Genomic DNA, 22,486 nt, shown 5'->3' on the forward strand with positions numbered 1-22,486 from the left:
TGTCTCTTGTTACGTAGTCCCATAGTTTGTGATTAATGTGGAAACAGTGCCTCCTACCGACAACAAAGTCAACTAATTCAAAAACAGAACGGAAAAAAGAAAGGGAAAACGTGGGTGGGGGTGGGATAAACAACACACTAACTGAAATTGTTTTCATATTGTTTTTTTATTATTGTTGTTGAACAACAGGTATTGTTACAGTGATCGGGGAAACTATGTGCGTTCATCTTTCAAAGGGACATTCCCTATTGTTGTGTCGCCCGATCAAATCCTGCAGGAGTTGGAGTTTTTTGTTTTGTATCTTACAGATCTTAAATGTTACGTTTGTTGTCTGGTAAGTGAAATACACACAAAAACAAATACATGGAGAGAGATGAAGGAATACCATCCCTCAGCTCTACACAGACACACTCATCCACACACATACAGTTGATCTCTCTCACACACACACACAAACACGTGTGTACACACGTACAAACACACAAACACACTCACACACGGGCAGCGACATGACGTGGAGGTTCACAGCTGTGAGCGGGGAGGCTTCTGGGTGTCTACGGGTCGCTGCGGGGCTGAGGTCGGCGGAGGCAGTCACACTCCCAGGAAGGCGACGGCTGTGTCGCGCTCGTCCACCAGCTCGGCAGCGGTGGCATCCATCTTGCCCTTGGAGAAGTCATTGATGGACAGGCCATCCACCACCGTCCAGGTCTTGTTCTGGACAGGGGAGTACAAATGTAAAACAGGTAAATAAATGTCACTTTATAATCTATATACACACACACACACACACACACACACACACACACACACACACACACGTCTACATTCTCTCTATGGTGTTTAATTGATCGAATGCCAAGTCAAGTTCAAATCAGCCTCAGTGTAAATCAATCAATCAGTGGTTCAGAGGAACTAACAATAACCTATTTAATCTAAGAATGCAATATCTAACATTTAGATTTTCGATCTCTGGAGCCCCTTAGGGGGACACTTATGTTTTTTAAAAAAAAAAAAAAAAAAAAAAAAAAAAAATGTAAAAATAAATCTTAGGGGCTTTGCGTTTCTTGTGTGCAAGTAAAACTTTCTGGTTCACACCAAAAGTCTTTTTTTTTTCTTTTTTTTTTATTATGTCCCTTCAGGAACTCCATATCAATCAACTATCAATCAAGAACACACAAGCAAACCTAAAAGTCATTCTTCTCAAGTTAAAACAGACCCTTTACAGTGGCCTGCTAGAACACATTGAGTTGTAGACATTCTATTTCACAGGAGTGTAACAGCTGCATTACCTTGATCATTACGGGGAATGAGTACATGAGGTCTTCAGGGACCCCGTAGGAGTTTCCACCAGCATAGACACCCATGGACACCCACTCGCCCTGGAACAAGAAGACATGACGGGAGAGTTAGTCTATTTTTTTTTTCCATTTATTGTGATAGGACAGTGAAGGGAGGAAGTGAGAGAGAGAGGTGGGGTGTGTTCGGGAAATGACCCGGGTCGGCCTCGAACGTGGACCCGAAGAACTTGATGAAAGGTGATAGTCTAATTATGGAGATTGTATTGTGGAAAAAGACGCACCACGAACCCCCCCCCCCCCCAAAAAAAAAACACCACTCAGTCAGATTCTAGTCCCTTTTTGTGATTTAATAGATGGTACACGGCCGTGTTTACACCCTAGCAGACCCTCACGTGCACGCGGACACTAAAAACACAGACAAAATATAACGTTGGTCTAACAGATATAAACCGCTTCCTACATGAACACACCCACCTAAACAGAGCGCCAAAAATGTAATTATAACGAGACAGTGGGTATCTTAAAGAGTGAGCTATATTAGTATAAAAGTATATTTTTGGGGGCTTTATTTGGATAGGACATTAGAGGTCCCCCGAAGAGTGAGCTTTTTTTAACAACACAAAAAGTCCATTGGAGTGATACTCCGTGACATTTCCCCTCCCCCGACTCGCCAGTGCTGCATATACTAGTAAGCAGAGTGCTCTACAACAACACAGGGTTTATAAAAGGATCAAGATAATCTGCAGCTTTATACGAGTCGCTCATGTTGATGGTCAAGCAATAGAGTTGGAGTCCCGGCTGGATCAGTTGTGATGTCAAACCAGCTACAAGTGATAACAATGGATGAAGAGTGCACTTCGATATGACGGACACCTGTTAAGCTTGAGTTTTCCCCTCATAGCTTTAAGCCACTATGGTCATCTGCGGTTATATTTTTATTTACTGTTTATTGTAGTAAATCATTTCCAATTAGTTTATTTTTCATTTTACCATCTTAATGATGCCATTTTGTAAGTCACTCAAGATAAAAACATATATAGTAATAATAATAATAATAATAATAATAATAATAATAAGCTAAATACACAAACTTAAATTGAGCTTACTGGCACAAGAAATGTTCTGCTGTATGCTGTAATAACAGTAAAGACATGGTCATAAGATGAGGATGTCTCAGAGTTGGCCAACAAATTTACAACTACATGCGTGATTAGGAATGTGGCTATGGCTACATGTGTGATTAGGAATGTGGCTATGGCTACATTCGTGGTGATTAGGAATGTGGCTACATGTGTGATTAGGAATGTGGCTATGGCTACATGTGGCTACATGTGTGATTAGGAATGTGACTATGGCTACATGTGTGATTAGGAATGTGGCTACATGTGTGATTAGGAATGTGGCTACATGTGTGATTAGGAATGTGGCTATGGCTACATGTGTACATTAGAATGATTACATGTGTGAAATGTGACTATGGCTACATGTGTGATTACCACACATGTGGCTACATGTGATTAGGAATGTGACTATGGCTACATGCGTGATTAGGAATGTGGCTACATGCGTGATTAGGAATGTGGCTATGGAGCTTTTGGTTTTATTTTCTGCACTCTCTGCTTGAGAACGCGAGTGATGCTGCTAATGGCACTAATCCAATGACATCTCATGTGTGAACTGCTGTTATAAAACACATCCTCCCTTTATTTCAGGACTGTCACAAGAGTCAGTCACAGGGTCATGATGCAATATAATGGGTGCAAAACTAGAGGTCGCTCAGAAGACTTTTACTTTTATGGTTTAACCCACCGCTAAAAGAGACGCCTTACCCTGATCAGAGAAGGGAAATGTCACAAGTGCATCACAGACTGCTGAGGTATTTGACTATGGCTATTTAAATTGTCAATGAGAGAGAGACTGTGTGAGACAGAGGAAGACTGTGTGTGTGTGTGTGTGTGTGTGTGAGAGAGAGAAAGAGAGGTTTCTAATTGTAATAAACAGTCATGGGAGCCATCCTACCCTGTGATGATGAGACTAAGAGTGATGATGATGAGGGAGTGACGAGGGATGATGATGATGTCTGGGATTTCTCTAATTTATTGTCACAGGAGCCGTACTGCCCTGTGATACGACTAGGAGCGATTATGAGGGACTGATGCGAGACCGAGTGTGTCTGTGAGGTCTTTATAGGAGCCGTTACAGGAGCCAGCCGTACTGCCCTGTGATATAAGACTACGAGTGATTATGATAAGGAAGTGGCGTCTGTGAAGTCTCACCTCGGGGGTGCCAAACCAGATGTCTCTCATGTGGTCACAGATGGCCTTGGCAGCAGACATGGCGCTGGACAGCTTCCTGGCCTTGATCACAGCGGCACCGCGCAGCTGCACCGTCTGATGGACGCAGAGAGGGTGAGGGAGGGAGGGAGGGAGAGAGAGAGAGAGAGAGAGAGAGAGAGAGAGAGAGAGAGAGAGAGAGAGAGGGATGGTGAGAGAAGACAAGAGGGAGGTGTAGAGACAAACAAGAGAATGACAGGGAGATAGACACATAGAGAAAAAGAAAGAAAGAAAGAAAGAAAGAAAGAGAGAATATTGAGACACGTGGAGAGAGGAGAGGCAGGGTAGGAAGGGAACATGAGCAGAGAAGAGAAAAGGAGAGAGGGAGAGGCAGGGTAGGAAGGGAACATGAGCAGAGAAGAGAAAAGGAGAGAGGGAGAGGCAGGGTAGGAAGGGAACATGAGCAGAGAAGAGAAAAGGAGAGAGGGAGAGGCAGGGAGGAAGGGAAATCACGATGAGAAGACAAGAGAGGAGAGGCAGGGTAGGAAGGGAACATGAGCAGAGAAGAGAAAAGGAGAGAGGGAGAGGCAGGGTAGGAAGGGAACATGAGCAGAGAAGAGAAAAAGGAGAGAGGCAGGGTAGGAGGAACATGAGCAGAGAGACTCGAATCCGGAAAAAGTCAGGAAAAATTTCAGATCGAAATTTCTCGACTCGAAAGGAAAAACAAGATCGGAAAAAAAAAAAAAAGAGCTCAGATCGAAAAATTCCTCGTCGTAAAATAGAGATCAGGAAAAAGAAAAGCAGGGTAGGAAGGGAACATGAGCAGAGAAGAGAAAAGGAGAGAGGGAGGTGAGAAAAGTGACAGAGAAAAAAAAGGGTGAAAAAAGAGAGAGAGAGAGAAAAGACAAGAGAGAGGAAGAGAAGAATGGGGGAGAAAAAATAAAAAAAAAGTGATGAACAGTGAGACCAGCATACACAGAAGGAGAAATGAGAACAGGCCTTAATCCTCAGTCTTAAAGGCGCAGTCCAAAAGAATATTGATATTTGAGCTGAACAGCCAATCAAATACACCCCTCGCATATGGATAATAAAGGATCAGGCCTGCACCTTTAAGGATTACGCATAGCTCCCATGATATCAGCATAGGCAGAGACTTTCTAATGTGGAGACACAGCACTCAAAAAAAATCCATAGAAATGCATGGGGCTAGTTTGTAACGCCAATATGGTGGAGCTTGTTCCCACTATATCACACCCCTTCCTCAGCAAAACGTTGACATGTGAATACATTGAGCCAATCATGTGGTGTGGTGTGAATACATTGAGCCAATCATATGGTGTGTTGTGAAGACATCATGCCAATCATGTGTTGTGATCTCACCGCTGGAGCAAGATTGGGGTTTTGAAGCCTTGCGCACGCGCATTTCTGCCAAAATGGATGCCCGATGAGTGCCCAAAAAGCGTTGCAATATGGCCACAGAGTGGAGGGACTTGCCTAAAAGGACTTTGGCGTGGGTTTGGGTGGCAAAGTCTTACCGAGATAAAGTCTCCCTTGAGCCAGGCGTCATCCTTGATGGCGTCGAAGGCGGCCATCTCTTTGCCGTGCACGTTGACCTTGCAGTGGTGGACGTCAGGGTACTGGGTGGAGGAGTGGTTTCCCCAGATGATGACGTTCTTCACGTCATCAGAGGACACGCCGACACGGATGGCCACCTGGTGGTGTGGAAGAAAACATCAGCCCTGCACCACTGGGTAGCTGATATCTCAATGAACACAGTACAGTACTTTGAAGATGGAGAGGACGACTAATTGCATTAGTTACAGTAATCATGCTATTTCATTGCATCGTTACTGTTGCAGCCTTTGATTTCATCAATGATTGTATGCATCAATGCTTGTCTAAATGTCTAACTAACCAATATAATACTTTGATTAAGCTCATAGGAAAGATTCACACCACACACACACACACACCTGGGAGCGGGCTCTGTTGTGGTCCAGGCGGGTGAGGCAGGAGAAGTTCTCCTTGGGGATGGAGGGAGCAGACTTGGAGGCGATGAGGCAGTTGGTGTTAGCGGGATTTCCCACGACCAGAACCTGGGGATCAACACACCAGTCACACACACACACAGTGTGAGAACAGTCCTTCTAGACTGCAGAACAGTACAAAATACAACACAGAACAAAGACATTGGCTAATGGTAAAATAATATCTGAAATATACTTTCAGATCAAAATTTATTAGGATTAGAATTACAAATAAATGTTTTGACCGCACATGTAGAGGGCCAGGGAAGGGGTGGTTTACTGTAAAGTGGTGGAATTATAAAAGTATGATCTAGTTTTTAAAGAATTATTGGATCAACACAAAAAATGAAAGGTGAAAAGTGGTAACCATATGATAAACATAATGAGCAAACCCTAGTTGCATGCATTTCAAGACTATTGGCTTCCACAGGGGAGTACACGTTTAAAGAAACATGAGCCTTTACTTTAACAGTCTAAACCAGAGTGAGTCGAGTCAAGGTCGTTACGACATTAAATCACGTCATGAAACTACGTCACCACAGGAATGGACTTATGAACCTTTGTTTTCAGTGATTTGGATCACTTCCATTCCATATTTTGCGTATCAGGTGCTCATATCAGGTTCGGCATATGTCTCGGGGTAGCACCCTTACAGTCACACTATGTACACAACATTTCAGAGAGACCATTCCAGAACTTTCCAGGCTGAGCCATTCCATTAGTGATTACCGCTGGAACGCCAGCCAATCAGGGGCCACACTCTGACTTACAATTCTAACTCCAGTTCCACTGATTAGGTCCTATTTTACTCACCAAAACCAAGTGCCATTCAGCAACAATTGGCAGCAATGTAGCCTACTGTACAACAAATCACTACCAAATCACAATTCAGGTTTTGATGACCTAAGGGAAGGGCAGATATTCCCCAGCTACACACAAATAATCATAAATCTACCTTTTTAATGAACTGAATCTGGTGGCAAAAGGACTTGTTCATGTCTTGTCATGTTCAAGTTGTGAAATAATCTCAAATCATTTCACCCTAAACTTGAACAGAGTGCAGAACAGAGCTTGAACAGGCTTTACTTTCCCATATAGAGAATACAAAACCTGCTCCCTGTATTTGATCGCTCCAAACTCAGACTTAAATAACTCAGAATGGTTTTGCCGACTCGTGCACTATGTATCTGTCTCCTAAGTCTGTTGTGCAGGTTACCTGAACCTCAACACATTTACATTTTCTTATCAAGTGACAGCAAATTAAATTGCAAATGAGTGTGTATGCAGGGTAATGGATATTTGGACACAAGGTTCTTGTATCAGAGCCACTAAAAGGATTGAAAATGCCTTTATGTGTGCGCGTTTAGACTGATTTTGTTGCACTATGAAGACATTGAAGTAACATGCTATTTCCAACTGCGGTTGCATCAATGTTCTTACCCCTAAAACTTGATTGTACTTGATTGTAGCTAATTATAGATTAATCATGTCCTGTACATGAACGAAAACCCAAGCACTGATACCCAGCAACAGGCACTGTAACATCAGCACAACACACACACACACACACACAGTCTCTCTCTCATTGACTACACCCAAGCTGACTGCAGTCACACATTGCATTGCACCCTCTGCGTTTATGCCCACAGGCAGTCAGACCGTTATGCGGGCGGCTGGGAGGGCGGTCACCTTGACGGTCTTCTTGGCGTACTTGTCCAGGGCGGCGCCCTGGGTCTTGAAGATGGCCACGTTGGCCTTCAGCAGGTCCTTGCGTTCCATGCCCTCCTTCCTGGGCATGGAGCCCACCAGGATGGCGGCATCCAGGTCCTTGAAGCCCACCTCCACCTTGTCAGTGGGAATGACCTCTGGAGGGGGCAGGGAGAGGGAGGAGTGGTTGGGTTAAAGGTGTAGGTTTTTGAACGTTCTAAGTTCCGCAACAATTGAAGGTTCTAAAATTCTATGTTGAATTCAATGAACCCAGATATTCTTTAGAACGTTCATTTCTCAACATTCTCCTTTAAGGGTTAATAATGGATGCACACACCCACACACACAAACATTGTGGATCATGGGGAAAATAGCCATATATTGTATTTTTTACACACACACACACACACACACACACATTTTTAAATAAAAAAACACCACATTTGATGGATTAGTATGCCATCATAATGCGAGTTGCCTGTCCACCGCACTCCAGAGGTGATTCAAATGATTGATTGCTGCTCTTACACGTGCCAGACTCAGACCACCGAATTCCTCTGCATCAGAGTTGCTGAGTCACTCCCTGCAGGGGCGGCAGCCGTGATGATGCTGCTGCACTCCCCTGCACATACTCTCTCCCTCACTCACTCACCACCACAGCCACAGCTGTGGCTGCCTGCACTGAATAGTCAAGTCAAAGTCACTTTTATTTATATAGCACGTTTAAAAACAACAGGAGCTGACCCAAAGTGCAAAAGAGAGGTTGGGCAAAACCGTTAAAACATAGAAAGGGGCCCAGAGATACACAGGTCTGACAGTAATGTATAAAATAAGTAATAAGAAAAACAACACTACATGAGTAGAATTAAGAAGTCGTGTACAACAACAAAAAAAAACTGACTTGACTTGACTCACCACCACAGCCCTGTGGCTGCCTGCACTGAATAATTAAAACACAGCCTCTAAAAGAGTGGGAGGATTTTTTTGGCAAGAGGTGCTACTGTTTACAAAACAAGGCCAGGAGAGAGCTGGAGGAGGCTGGAGAGGAAAACTACTTAAGTCACCACCTTGTGCCCCTTGTAAGGTCAAAGGTTGAAGTTCAGAGGGAGGATTCACTTACAGGCGTATAATCAGGGGTCAACCACCAAAGTCATACAAGGTGATCTGCCTGCAGCTATCTACCTGATAATAAAAAAAAAACTTTGTGGTGCCTTGCTGAGCAATAATACTAGTGTGGAGCTTTTTAAAAGATAACAGCTAGTTTATCTAATGGTGAATCCAATGTTATCAGCATTGAACTTAAGCCAAAGTTCAGATGATGAAACAGACCACCCCACTTCTCTCTTCTGTTTTCCTCTCCTCCCCTCTTCTACACCTATCCTTTCTCTTCATCCCTCTCTTCCTCTCCTCCCCTCTTCTACACCTATCATTTCTCTTCATCCCTCTCTTCCTCTCTACTCCTCTGCACCCGCCAACTTTCTTTTTTTCACCCTTTTTTTTTTTTTTTTAATTCCTCCCAGATAGACACCACCTCTTATTGTTCCTCCAGGAGCCCTTGTGATTGGCTATTTGCACTCTATATAGAACCCTGAGAGCCGTCCAATGGGGATGCAGTGAGGCGGCCACACCTCTCCGCCTCTCCCAGGTTCTGGCCAGTCAGCACACAGCGCGCGGTGGGTCTACAGAGCAACTGCCACCCGCCGCATTGTTCACAAGTTCAAACACAATTTCCTGCATCGCTACCACACTCGATATAGAATGTGGTGAGGGGGACGGTAAAAGACACACATGCAAAGAAGAGGACAGGAAATAGAGAGAGAGAGAGGGAGATAGAGAGAGAAAGAAAGAAAGAAAGAAAGAAAGAAAGAAAGAAAGAGGAGAACAGTAGAAAGATGATGTGGCACAAAGAGATAACAAAGACAGTAGAAAAATAAACAAGAGAGTAGAAGACAGTGTGAGAGTGTATGATTTCTATCTCTGTGAACATGAAGATCCCAGGGGCATGTGTTAGATTGGACAAAACAGCACAACCATATGCTGCTGCTGGTAGAGAACTGGGGCAGAGTGTGAATGTGTGTGTGTGTGTGTGTGTGTGTGTGTGTGTGGAAGCCTCACCCCTCAGAAGCGGGAGAGCACAATCCTGCAGCTCCATGACGACCCCATCCAAAACGGGCAGCATGGGCGGGATGTCCAAAAGCACCAGGATGATTGGCTGAGAGGGAGAGGGGCGAGAGAGGGAGGGAAGGTGGAAGAATCCATCATTTTCCTGTGTTCATTCATCACACGAACTCGCCAAAAATACCACTGAACATGTTTCAATCACACTTGTTACGCAATGGCGTCCATCTTATTAAAAAATGAAAGCTGCCGGTTATTTCCAGTTGAAAAGATCCACGCTGAATCGCATCCCTCGTGTTACACAATAGAGTCAAGGCTGTTGCGGTCTTACCTGGTCTTTGCCGAAGACATCTCCCTTGGCGATGCTGTACAGCAGAGAGTAGGCGATCTGCCCGGCAGCGCCGGTGACCAGGACGCGGATTGGTTCGGCCTAAAGAGTCAAGGACAAACCACAAATTCATCACAGAGCTTGTCAAACTGACCTACTTAGCACCGTCAAGGGCAACGAAGCGGCAGTAATCAGACACGACCGATCAGTGCCCTTCGATTACAATGCAAAAACCCTCACTCGAGAAACCAAAACAATGACTATTCATATTAAGTTATTAGAATAAGATGCATTGGACAGTTAAGCTGCGCCGGTTAAGCTGCTGGAGGCACTACTACGAGAGGCCTTAACAATGTTGCTATTTAAAATGTCTCGGCTGTGAAATGATTCATGACGCAACCGAATGAAAGATGCTTGAAGTGCCACGCGACAGATTGCAATTGTTTCAACAAAGCCGACTATAGCGAGCTTTCGCCGGTAGCAGGTGTTTTTTGCCTAGTGCGTTCGCAGGCCCTAGCAAAATATTTATATCGCGATGATTACATAATACATGGCATAATCAACATCCACGACAGACGTCTGTGCCAAACACGACAATGCCAGCTCGCTAACCTTGCACGTTAGCGCACCAAGTTAATAACGTTGGCGTGATACAAATAGGCCTCCAATCTCCTCTGGGTAGCGATGCATTTGATCTGCAAATTATAACTGAAAGCAATACATTCTATAATCGACCTTAAACAACTTCCTATTTGAAAGAGACTACAGCTTTGGACCTCAAATGAATGGTTGCTGAAATTCTGCACGACCTATCAAAGGATAAACCATCTCCACACTTTCTGCAGTATAACATAGTCGTTGTTCCTTACCATGTTTCCAAGCAAGTTATCCTCGTACGTCTGCAAGCTATGCTTTCCCACCACTCAGGACTCAACAGCAGGGTCACCTCTATTCTTGTAGTGAAATGTCATGCGGCAACACCAAAGCTTTTCGCGCGTGCACCGGGATATGTAGTTGATTTCTCAACGATGTTGGCTCTCCCTTACAGCCAGCTCAAGAAAAAGAACACATTCCCCATGAAGAACCGCTCTGACGTCAGCATTTCGCTTTCTGACGTCCCTCCCACTACCAAATATAGATAACTGTACTCAAAAGCCCGATTAAAGGTCGAGTTTTGAAACAGAACTGGTTTGACGCAAACCGTGCAGAAATAAATGCAAACGGTTGTTATGCGCTAGTGGCAAGCCCACAGATTATACTAACTTATGTGTGAAAATACTGTATATCCATAAATTGAATTTGAATGCACATGAAATCACACATTCTCATGAACTGTAGGATTTCTGAATGACAGGCTATTGAACAACTTGGTCATGTCTAAATAGATAAGGGCTGTAATAGGTTATACTTCCCCTTTACTTCCCTCTCACTATCCCTCTCCTCCCTCCCACTCTCTCTCTCTCTCTCTCTGTTGTTCACCCCCCTCTCTCTTTTTCTCTCTCTCTCACACTCTACCTCACTCCCCTTTTCTTCTCTCGTGACAGGTAAATGGAGATTAGCAGACTTAGTCTGCCAAGATGACCCATGGCCTAACCCATCTACTGGCTCAGTTTGTGGAATACAAAGAAAGAGCCGCTGTTGGCAAGGGAACCCAAACCTGTTGGAGCTAGACAGTCTTTGTGGTGTAGGACAAACAGTGGACAAAATAAAGTTGAAAGTACAAGGGTTATAGTCTCTCTCTCTCTCTCTCTCTCTCTCTCTCTCTCTCTCTCTCTCTCTTTCTCTCTGTGACACTGATCCATACGTTTGTAGGTATTACAATTGTAATTACAATTGTAAGTATTGGCATCTTTAATGTCAGTGTCCCTGCACCATTTTTTCCATGAGGACACAAGTAAATGGTTAAAATGTATGTGGTGTGTTGTGTGTAAGTGAAAGCCACAGGGAGAGATTCCCCTCACCAGTAATTTGACAGAACAACTCCAAGCCCCACCCAAACAGAAGGAAAAAAAACATAGAATTATCAATTGACATCATTAAAACAAATGTGTTGGAAACAACACACCCTATCTGGACTTTAGATGTGTTTAAAAAACAACATAAGTTGTGTTGTTTTCAACACATTCATTTTAATTGTGTACAATAAGCATATTCAAAGTTGACCTTGTCCAGCTACCATCCCCTTTAAACTCTCTGCAGGATCCGCGGAGCCACAAATGGGCACCTGAACCTCATCAACAAGTTAACTCTAGAATACTGGCCACTAAAAAAACGATGATTAGAGAAAACCACCCCCGGATTCTCAACCCCTCAAGGAGAGAAAGAGAAAGAGAAAGAGAGAGGAGAGAAAGAGGGAGAGAGAGAGAGAGGAATAACACATTTCACAATGTCATAACCTAAGGGACTCATAGCATAACCTAAACGTAAATGTGTACTTGCTGCAGCAATGAAGAGGATTGACTGTGTCCCGCATTAAGGGCTTGCGGTTTGTCTAGTTATGTTACTGATTGGATCACAAACGGCCACAGTAACGAAGAGTGACTGAAGAATTTGTTGGTAGAGAACCCATCATGAGTGTGGAGGTGATTGGGTTTGGGACGACAGACACCACTGTTGAGCTTTCTGGAAGTGTTGTGGTGTTATTCAACAGAGCACCGATGAGGGAAGGTGCCTGCTTGATAACCCCAGTGAGTGAAAAGCTCTTGAAGGCTGTTTGTTGGTGATGTTTTTGTGCCCACAAAGGTTGCTTTGTTGATGATTTTGTTTATGATAGTGAATATTGGCTTAGTTGTTGATTGGCCGCAATGGGAAATACCCTACCTATAGCACAAGGAATTTGAAACCTCTCCCGTGTATATCTGAAATTATAGACAAATATACATTTGTATAAATATATTTTGTATTGTTTTGTAGTCAATGTATAATTGATCAAGTTTAAGTCTGCCCCTTATCTCCCTCATCATTTGTATGAATGGACTGCTGCTTTGGCAACACAATTTGTGTGTGTGTGTGTGTGTGAGAGAGAGAGAGAGAGAGAGAGAGAGAGAGAGAGAGAGATAAAGAGAGAGAGAGCGAGAGAGAGAGAGTGTGTGTGTGTGTGAGAGAGAGCTACTTTAGTCTGGGGGGTGTCAAGACAGGATGAGACGAAAAGGAGAGAGGCAAGGTAACCTCTGCTATGAATTCACCTGCTCAATTCTACTCTACCCAGCTTAAATTCTGATGATTGCTTGTCAATGACCTGCATCGTGAAAACAAAGAAAATAGCCTAATACCGTCATAGCTTGGTCAGACGCCTAAATTATAGCCTCATTATTCTGTAAGGGATCAGCCTTCGACATTCCTTTCTCTGCCAAAATTGGCATTACATAAGAGAGGGTGTGGATTGCGCACTCTTACCAACCCACTTGTCTGTGAGCTGGGCTATCATGCTACCATGCATGGGGCGCTCTCCATGGTACTACCCGGAGGGGTCTGCAGCTCCCTTACGCAGCCTCAAAGTTAGTGAATTAAAGATAACGAGGTCGTTGAACCCCATGATGTCCTATTGCGGTAAACCAACATAGCCTATTTTGCATTACGGATAAACACATCACAGAGTGAATGCCAACAGCGAATCTTACAGAAATTACGCACAGGACACGGTTGTCCTCAAAAACCCTGTGGTAAAGAAGTTACCTAGCAACATTTTTTTTAAAGATTTTGCGGAGGGAAGGAATGACACAAGCATTCCCCTGCAGTCCTATGAGGGCTTTGTTGGCGGTAACTGCAAAGCACGTCGCCTTTATGTTTGTTCAACACAGAGCCTTAAAGCGTGCTATCGTTGTCAAGGAGAGGCGCGTCTTACCTCCGACGAAGCCGCCCGCACCACCAAGTACATAGCTGTCAGCAACGTCAACATAGTGAGTCCGTCCCTGTCCTTCTCTTGTCCGTTTGACTGTCCTTGCCAACAGTGCAGAGTTGTAGGGCTTTTGGAACACACAAAAAGTGCGTACCACAACCTGGTAACGTGAGCGTACCGGAGGGAAACGCGAACCGTTATGCAGTTGCTGTCTCTGTAGTAGCCTAGGCTAGTATATCTCTCTCGCCAATCAGACGGTTGCTGCCAATCTACTGTACATCAGGTCGTTAATGAGCTTTAGTGGACGAAAATAGAGTGAATGCAAGTAATCTTGCCACCCATTTCTGATTATGTCCCTAAATTTAAAGATGATGGCGAGTCCTGCTGTTAAATGACGTCACTGGATTTGACACGCTGCAGCAAAAAGGTATATCGCCTGCTGTCGAACGCTAAGGAAAATGTCTGGGGTTATTTGAGGACAACGTGGGTTGGAGTAGCGTTAAGGCTTGACTCATGGGCAGATAGGAAGCAGTTCAGGAACGTTTGTGCGGCGGTATGTATGTATGTACGTCAAATCAGTTGGGAAAGTAGACGGAGTGTTTAAGGATATCATTGACCGTTCCCATGGCATTATTATCCTGGAGCCTAAACCGCAGGCGGCTACAACCAGACCTTGCACCGTTGGACACAAGGTTTAACTTTATGCAGGCAACATCGCCTTTAAACACGTGGAGTGTTGAACAACGTTTTCTTGTCCACCCTGCCTGACCATAGGCTACTTTAAAAAATAATGGTAGAAGAAATCCATCGAATAACGTTTTGAAGTAGGCTACTTCAAAGAACCCTCAAGACAATAGTTATTTGAAAAAACATTTAAGGAAAGGCAAACAGGTAGGCTAAGAAAATAGTATATCTGAAAAATAATTTCAAATGTGAAGAACCTTTCACTTGATGTAAAGTTTCTACTCAAGGGCAGGGTTCACTTTGGAACCATTATGGTGATGACCATATACCAAATAACCATTTAAGCACCTTTATTTTTTAAAGTGCACTCTCTTCAAAATGTAAATAAATAAACAAATAGACACATAGGCCTATTGATTGATAGATAGATAGATAGATAGATAGATAGACTGATTGATTGACTGGTTGGTAAATTGACTTGAGTTTCATGTAGGGGCATAGCACAAATAATGTCTTTAAAGCCGTCTACCCCAGAGTTTTAGCCATCTACCCCAGAGTGAGTTACATAAGAGGACACATACCCTTCTCTTCTCTGTGCGTGCAGTAACCCACTCTGACACTGTTAGCTTAGCTTAGCACAATTACCTGGATGTGGGTTAGACCAGTTAGCTTATGGGCCAGGGGTGTAGTGGGCGTTGGACGCGGGGGAACGCCGTCCCCACACTTCTTGGAGCATTGTTTTGAGCATTTTAATGTGGATTTATTAATATAACAAGTTGTTACCAGTGGTAACTACACATCACGCAAACGTCTCCAATTAGGCCTCTTTGTCCTTAAATTCGTTACAAGAAAGACTGTCATGCTGTAGCACTCCACCATGCGTAAAGACATTAAAAACTACATAGCTCGTTGTTCCGCGTTACCCGAAAGTAGCTAGAAAGTGGCTATAAAACCATAGATTATGCAACTGCCTGTATCCGAATCTAGCAAGCATCTTCATGGCCCTTCGGTTGTGTTTTGCAGAAAGCAGGTAGGCTAATCCAGTGATCAAAATGACACGATAAGCATGTGTGAGTAATACGAGGGATTTTTACCGAGGGAGCACCAATATAAGTGATAAGGCTATTTAACCATAATGACCCAACTTGGGTGAACCTGAACAACTTTAGGAAAAACCTACGATTGGTGCAGCTACTTTCATCCAAACAAAAACTTCAAAAACATGACTGGCACTTGCCTGCCCAGTGTTCTTTCTGTTATTTTTTGTTTTGTTTTATTGACTGTGCACCTCTGCATTTTAATCATTCGCAATGACATTCATATGACGCCCCATCAAACTACAGTCCCCACACAACGTGTTGAATATGCGTGTGAAACAGTGAATCCTGCTTGTGCTATTGTTATTGCCATCGTTAACGTGTGGCAATGAATGAGCCATGCCGCGGCATGTTATGCGTCAAGGAGATTAGACTACGATAGATTACATAGGCTACTCTATAGTTTGTCTGTTTATTGTATGATACAACAAAATGAAAACTACAGACCATATTCATAGACTTTGGTGGAAAAGTGTAGCTGGGGTGAAGACATTAAGGTACATTTTGAAGCTAATCCATTTCATTTATTTATTTATTTTATTCGGTTTCATGTTCCCGAAAGCTGGTAACAATTTGGCCTTGGCCTTAGGCTACGCACCGATGTATGTGGAGATGCGAATGTGACAGTTTTTGCAATGACGTCATTAAAATAGCGTCCCCCCACTTTAAAAATCCCCACTACACCACTGTTATGGGCTAATTGGTCTAACCCACTTCTAGTGAATTATGCTAAGTTGCCGTATTCCTTTAACTATACAGTTGTCTTGTGTGCATGGTTAGGCCTATGTGTTACATTTGCAGCAGTGTTTTGGGCCCATGCCAGCAGACTAAACATGTGGCCTTCATTTTCATACAGACCTACAGAAGTGGGATGACTTTCATGGGAAATTGTCCTGTGTTCTTCATTTATGTCTTTGCAGTGTGAGCAGTGAGAAGTGTGTATGACTGGTGAGGTGTTTACTGTCGAGATGCACCTATATGTCGGCCCAACGTTGGTATCGGCCTGTATCAACCTTGCTGATTGATATCGGCAATTGGCAAATTTATATGACACAGACCGATGCACAGACTGGGGCATTCAGAGATGGTTCAGACTAGAAGACTTGTTATTTGTTTAATGAATATTTTTGTTTACTTGCCACTAAACGGAATGATTAACAACAAAAATGAAGTAAACAAAGAAATAAACAATTATCAGTATCGGCATCAGTTATCGGCCAAATTTACATTTTAAACATAATTATTGGTTATCGGACAAATTTACATTTTAAATATCACTCGGTATCGACCCAGATTTTCACAATCGGTGCGTTCCTACTGTTTCGTAAGGTGTGTCGTGTCTCTCTGTGTGTGTGTGTGTGTGTGTGTGTGTGTGAGTTTGTAAGCAAATTATATGTATTTTTGCTTATGCAATTATTGACAATAGAAAGAGAAAGAGATGGGAGAGTTAATGGTGTATGTTTGCACATCGCCTACTGTATCAGTGTGAATGTGTGTGTGTGTGTGTCGGTTTGTCTGTGTGTCTGTGTGTGTGTGTGTGTGTGTTAGGCTATCACTCGTTGGGCGTGTAGGCCAACTGGACAGGTTGGATGTCAGATCCCATTCTAACACCATTACAATTTGGGTGATGAGATTATCCGATGTGGTTTTGACTGATATATAACTGGCTTGATAGCGGCGATTGAAGAATCTGAACTGCACTTCTTTGCAACGCTAATCCCCCTTTGGGACTCGGGCCCAGTACGTTTTGTGGCGGTAACACGTTGTAATCCCTCTTCAAAGCGCTAATGCTCCACAAGGTGGGAGAAGAGCATCGCATTTGGTGAGGTAATGACAGACCGCAGACCACAAAAAAGGAGGGGGAAAAAGTCAACACGTGTAGGTATTATAGTGGCCACTAGAGGTCGCACTTGGCACATGTATTGAAATAGAAGACATCCACAGCGGCTGATAGACGCAGTGCGGGGCTCCAGTTCCAAAAGCGATTGTCTCATGGCAACCACGTACAAATGCCTCCAAAAATACTCTCAAAGGTACTGTGACCTGCAGCATTCTTTGTTCCCGTTCGTTTCAAAACAAAATTAGGCAAGCTATCCCATCAAGATTCATGACCCAGAAAAGTTACTACCACTCTTGCAAAAATGCCTCAGTGCTGGCCCAGATCCAAAACATGTGTCCGAAGACCACAATGGAAACTCGAGGACTCCAATGGGAAATTAATGACCCCAATGGAAATGACCATCTGGGGCTTTACTGTGTTTTCATGTGATTTTTCTAATGTTTATAATCTCTGTACTTGTACTCTGTAATGTATATCATCTCTATGTGCTTATGTGCCTTTGAAAATCAAATACAAATCAAATGAACTCTATTCCTCAATCAACTTAAATTACTGCACAGAACCATTCACTTTAACCTCTGACTCTTCAAAAAGAGAGGCTCTGCATCTCTTGCATCTCCAGATGTATGTGCACGCGCCCTGTGTGGTCTTGGCCTCACACATTTGTCTGTGCTTTCTTGTTCCTATGTTCCTGCAGCCAAACGAACCACCTGCAGCCTGTATTACGATGCACCAAGGAATAAAGAACCAGAAACAAACTAGCCTGGATTGGAACAGGTCCTTGTTGAACTCCTTGTAACATACTGGTTCCATCAGGGGGACACAGCACCCTGGAGTAATTTCTTTGACTTTGTCACGCCACTTTTAAAGACTCTTCACTAGTAAACAAGCCATGACAAGGGCAAACAGGAAGGAGCATGTTAGCCCTTGCCAAATATCACAGAGTTGAAACTACTCACACACAGCTGCGATGATGGGTGTCGATTCATTTTTTTTTTTTTTGCTTAAATGCCTGTGGGGAGGACAGGCCCGTCTCATGAATGAGGGGGGTCTGACGCGTCCACTTCAACATTCCATCGCCGTGTGTGCTGCGCTGAGTTGACCTACCGCTCGATTGGGCAGCCTGGGGAGACGGGCGCTCGCACAGCAGGTTCCAGCATGTCGCTCCGAGGCCTGTCTGTCATGGGTAACGGTGGATTTCCACAGTCTGAGACGCGCGAGGGGAGACCAGGAGTGCATAAGGGCAGACTAGGCCACACTCTCATACAGCATTGAATCATTATTTTTTTCGGGGGTCAGCCAGTTACCTGCACATGGATTAAGCCAAGTCCAAGATGTTTCTGTTCAGGACTCGGCTTAATCCATGAATCTGGCCCAATGAGTCTTCCTAGATGACATATAGACGCACATGCATCTCCCTCTCTCTCTCTCTTTCTCCCTCTCTCACTTTCTCACTCACTCACTCACTCACTCACTTACACACACACACACATGAATGCACATAATACATGAGACCATACGTGAACAGACATGAACATACACACACACCAAACAACTCCAAAATGACTGGCTGAACATGAGTGCTGATAAAATCTCCCCACTGTCAATCCAATCCATAGTGTTTCAACCACCATGCTCAGGTTGAACACAAGTCATGACCCAGTGTCTTGTTATTATCTGACCCATTCACATGTCAGTTTTGAGCTAACAAACCCCTGGTTTAACCCCTGGTTCACCCCTGCCTAAATGTCAGACACGCAGGGTGGTGGAACACAGTCACTAATTCACCCCTCCCAGCACTTACACCCTATCAACTCGGCTGTCAATCACTCTTTGGATCACTCTTCGAGGCAGAGGGCTGGGTGGGGTGTGTGTGTGTGTGGGGGGGCTGAGGCTATGGTCACCTTCACCATTAAACTAGTCGGATAGGTGTGTTGATCAGAGATGATTTGTAGCGTTATAAAGCTCTATGACTAACTGGAATGTAGGCTCAAGGTGATTGGAACCTGGGACCTTGTTTGGAAGTCTGTAGTGGTTGTTTGTATACAACTATTTTCTTGACCACTCTAAGAAGCTAAACATCTCTTCAAAACGTACAGTCTTCTCAGAGTGATTCTCAGAGTGAGTCTCATTATTACAATGAACGCTCTGAGGGAGTTGAACTCCTGACCTTGATCTTACCACAGCGAGCTGAACTGGGCGACAGAAACAACAGAATGCGTCTGTTGTTATAGTTTGCTCTCACCAACTTCCGTAGCCTGTCCGACAGGAGCAATTAGGGATCCCAGCGAAAGCATCTCTCAGCAGAGGATTTTGATGACCTCTCCGGTAGGAATTTTGGGAATGCCGTTGTGTGTGGATAGTGGGGAGGTGGCTAATCTTGCTGTCAGCAGATACAGAGGGACACACACACATGCATGCATGCACGCAACTTTTTTTGTGTGTGTCAGTATTGGTCAATGACTTACTGCTCAGTCTTATCATGCTGAAACACATATCTCAGGTCCTCATATCACCGGTAACATGTCTTATCTCTTACCCTTCTGTATGTCTCTACACCACAGACTTTATAATGAGTTCTCTATAATGAGTTCGTAATGCCAACATGGCAGTTGTCTGCCATGACATTTCCCGCCCCTTCCTGTAATAGGTAACCAACCGCATTGTTGTCTTTTTTTAGCCTTATTTTAGAGATCTGGGGCCGTATTCACAAAGCCTTTTATATTACCACTAGGAGTACTCCTAAATAGCAGTAAAAGAACACAAGTACAAGCACAAGTAGTGCAAAGGACAAAAGATGATGAATAACTGAATAAAAAGTTATTGGATCCCTTTTATGAATACAAAATTGTTCCCTCGCGATTGGAAGCTCCTGTTGCCGCATAGGCGACGCATTTCAAAACATCGTAACGTGAAATGCCACAAAAAAGCTGTTTGTGAAAAGGTCTTAGTGAGTTAGGAGTCCTCTCGACTTCTTTTAAGCTGTCCCAGACTTAGGTGCTACTTTTAGGTCTAAATGCTTCGTGAATTACTTTTAGTGAAAAAAATTAGGAGTCCTAAAGTTAGGAGTGACACGCCCATTATTTTTAGGAGTTGCTCCTAAATTCGCCACTTAGGAGCAACTTTTAGCCTTAAAATTCTTTGTGAATACGGCCCATGGGGGAGATATATCATTCAATTCAGACTTAAACACAGATTTGTTTGATGTACAGTATGTTTTATGTCAAGAGATTTGGGGGAAGATATAGGCCTATCGCTCAATTCAGACTTAAACACAGATTTAGTATAAGTATATATACTTTTTTGATCCCGTGAGGGAAATTTGGTCTCTGCATTTAACCCAATCGGTGAATTAGTGAAACACAAACAGCACACAGTGAACACACAGTGAGGTAAAGCACACACTAATCCCGGCGCAGTGAGCTGCCTGCTTCAACGGCGGCGCTCGGGGAGCAGTGAGGGGTTAGGTGCCTTGCTCAAGGGCACTTCAGCCGCGGCCCACTGGTTGGGGCTCAAACCGGCAACCCTCCGGTTACAAGTCCAGAGTGCTAACCAGTAGGCCACGGCTGCTTTGTTTGATTTGTCTGATGTACAGTATGTTTTATGTCAAGAGATTTGGGGGGAGATATAGGCCTATCGCTCAGTTCAGACTTAAACACAGATTTGTCTGACGCACAGTACGTTTTATGTCAATATGGCTTACATACATCTCCCCATGCATTTAGCTTCCCAAAATAATTGCCCGAAGCTATTACCAAGATGGCCGTTGAGTGGTGGTAATTGCCTATAAGGACCTTGTCTATACTTACATGTCTGCATGAGTGCCTCATATATTTCAGGGATTTAAGGTAAATAGACAGCACAAATGACACAACAAACAGAAAACATAATACCCCACACAAATAGAAAGAAATCACAAGTGATGGACTCAGAAGAAGAATCAAATGATAGATGTAGGGAACCCACTAAACTAGTTCCTAAACTGTGGACCCTCTTTTAGTAACACGTCTCCCACTCCTCCTGATACACACACCACACACACACACTCCTGTGTGACAGACAACACCAACGCAGTATGGTCAGCACACACACACACGCACACCACTAGTTCACTCCGGTCAACTGACTGGCTCCCCCTGGTGGAAAAGAGTAAAAGCGGTTGGATGGGCCGGACTAGGAGCTCCAGTGTTGGTCAGCCTGCTGTGCTGTAGGGCCGGACTAGGAGCTCCAGTGTTGGTCAGCCTGCTGTGCTGTAGGGCCGGACTAGGAGCTCCAGTGTTGGTCAACCTGCTGTGCTGTAGGGCCGGACTATGAGCTCCAGTGTTGGTCAGCCTGCTGTGCTGTAGGGCCGGACTAGGAGCTCCAGTGTTGGTCAGCCTGCTGTGCTGTAGGGCTCTGCTGCTGCAGAGTTGCTACCTCTGACGCCTCCCCTATCGCACACATACACACACACACACACACACACACACACACACACACACACACACACACACACATCCTCATCTGAACAGCCTGATGGGAGATAGCAGCTCTGAACGATCCCCTCCAGTCGGTCCCTTATGCAACCAGAGCCTGCCTAATGCAGAAAAGAGAGAGAGAGAGGGAGGGAGGGAGGGAGGGGGTCAGTTCACTTGATGGAGATCTCACCACTCAACAACACACACCACACTGCAATGTGTCGCAACCATGCCAACGTTCAGGGCGTCGTGCGGTCCGTATCTCCCTTTACCAGGAGTGGCTAACACGGGGTGTTAGCATAGATATGCCACATTCCAAGACGGATTGTCTTGGGGGGGGCGGGAAAAATAAAATGGGATTCTGATCTCTGATCATACGCAGATTAGAGCATCTGTTGTTGAGAGATTCAGTTAGCCATAAAGAAGAGAGTGAAGGTGACAGACAGGCAGACTGACAAAGAGACAGGCCATCGTTATTGGCTGCATAACTTGTTTGTTGTCGGCGGGTCATTATTATACAACAAACACGCCACCACCGACAGAAGCGCCCTGGTATAAAGGACACACGGACTACCCAGGTCTTTGTTAGCGAGGGCAAGAGGAGACTCTAGGGTACGGTTACCTTATAGGCCTCCTGGGGGACCCGTATCAGGAGGCCTCCCTCCCACACAATAGTGGATGACTGAGGACTCTGTCATCTCCAGCACAGCACACTCCACAGGATTCAACAGATAAGAGCGAAGCCCTCGACAGAGAGAGAGAGAGAGAGAAGGAGGGAGAGTGAGAGAGAGAGACCTTCTCAGATGGTCAAGAAGACGG

General features: G+C 44.3%; 2 protein-coding genes across 3 annotated transcripts in view; one reads left to right on the forward strand and one right to left on the reverse strand.

Annotated features, from left to right (window-relative positions):
• Positions 1-22,486, forward strand: part of LOC125298155 (histone H3-like) — a 781,614-nt gene that overhangs the window by 392,399 nt on the left and 366,729 nt on the right. The window lies entirely within an intron of this gene.
• On the reverse strand, positions 148-13,942 carry mdh1aa (malate dehydrogenase 1Aa, NAD (soluble)). Of its 2 annotated transcripts, none has more exons than XM_048248846.1 (9): positions 13,596-13,942; positions 9,755-9,853; positions 9,421-9,517; positions 7,288-7,463; positions 5,545-5,667; positions 5,107-5,283; positions 3,575-3,688; positions 1,290-1,379; positions 148-714 (listed from the first exon to the last, which is right to left on the reverse strand). In XM_048248846.1, exons 1-9 carry the CDS (start codon positions 13,647-13,649, stop codon positions 592-594), a joined length of 1,053 nt encoding a protein of 350 aa, XP_048104803.1. In that variant the 5' UTR covers positions 13,650-13,942; the 3' UTR covers positions 148-591. The 2 variants fall into 2 exon arrangements, with proteins under 2 accessions (XP_048104803.1, XP_048104804.1); XM_048248847.1 differs by lacking the exon at positions 13,596-13,942 and adding an exon at positions 10,621-10,778.

This window comes from Alosa alosa, chromosome 7, assembly GCF_017589495.1.
Source record: "Alosa alosa isolate M-15738 ecotype Scorff River chromosome 7, AALO_Geno_1.1, whole genome shotgun sequence".
In the NCBI taxonomy this organism is placed as follows: Eukaryota; Metazoa; Chordata; class Actinopteri; order Clupeiformes; family Clupeidae; genus Alosa; species Alosa alosa.

Coding starts and splice junctions, on each gene's coding strand:
- mdh1aa (XM_048248846.1), bottom strand. CDS start 13,649: ATGTTGACGTTGCTGACAGCTATGTACTTGGTGGTGCGGGCGGCTTCG. Junction 9,518..9,754: donor ATGTCTTCGGCAAAGACCAG/GTAAGACCGCAA, acceptor TCTCCCTCTCAG/CCAATCATCCTGGTGCTTTT. Junction 1,380..3,574: donor TCTGGTTTGGCACCCCCGAG/GTGAGACTTCAC, acceptor TTCTTGTTCCAG/GGCGAGTGGGTGTCCATGGG.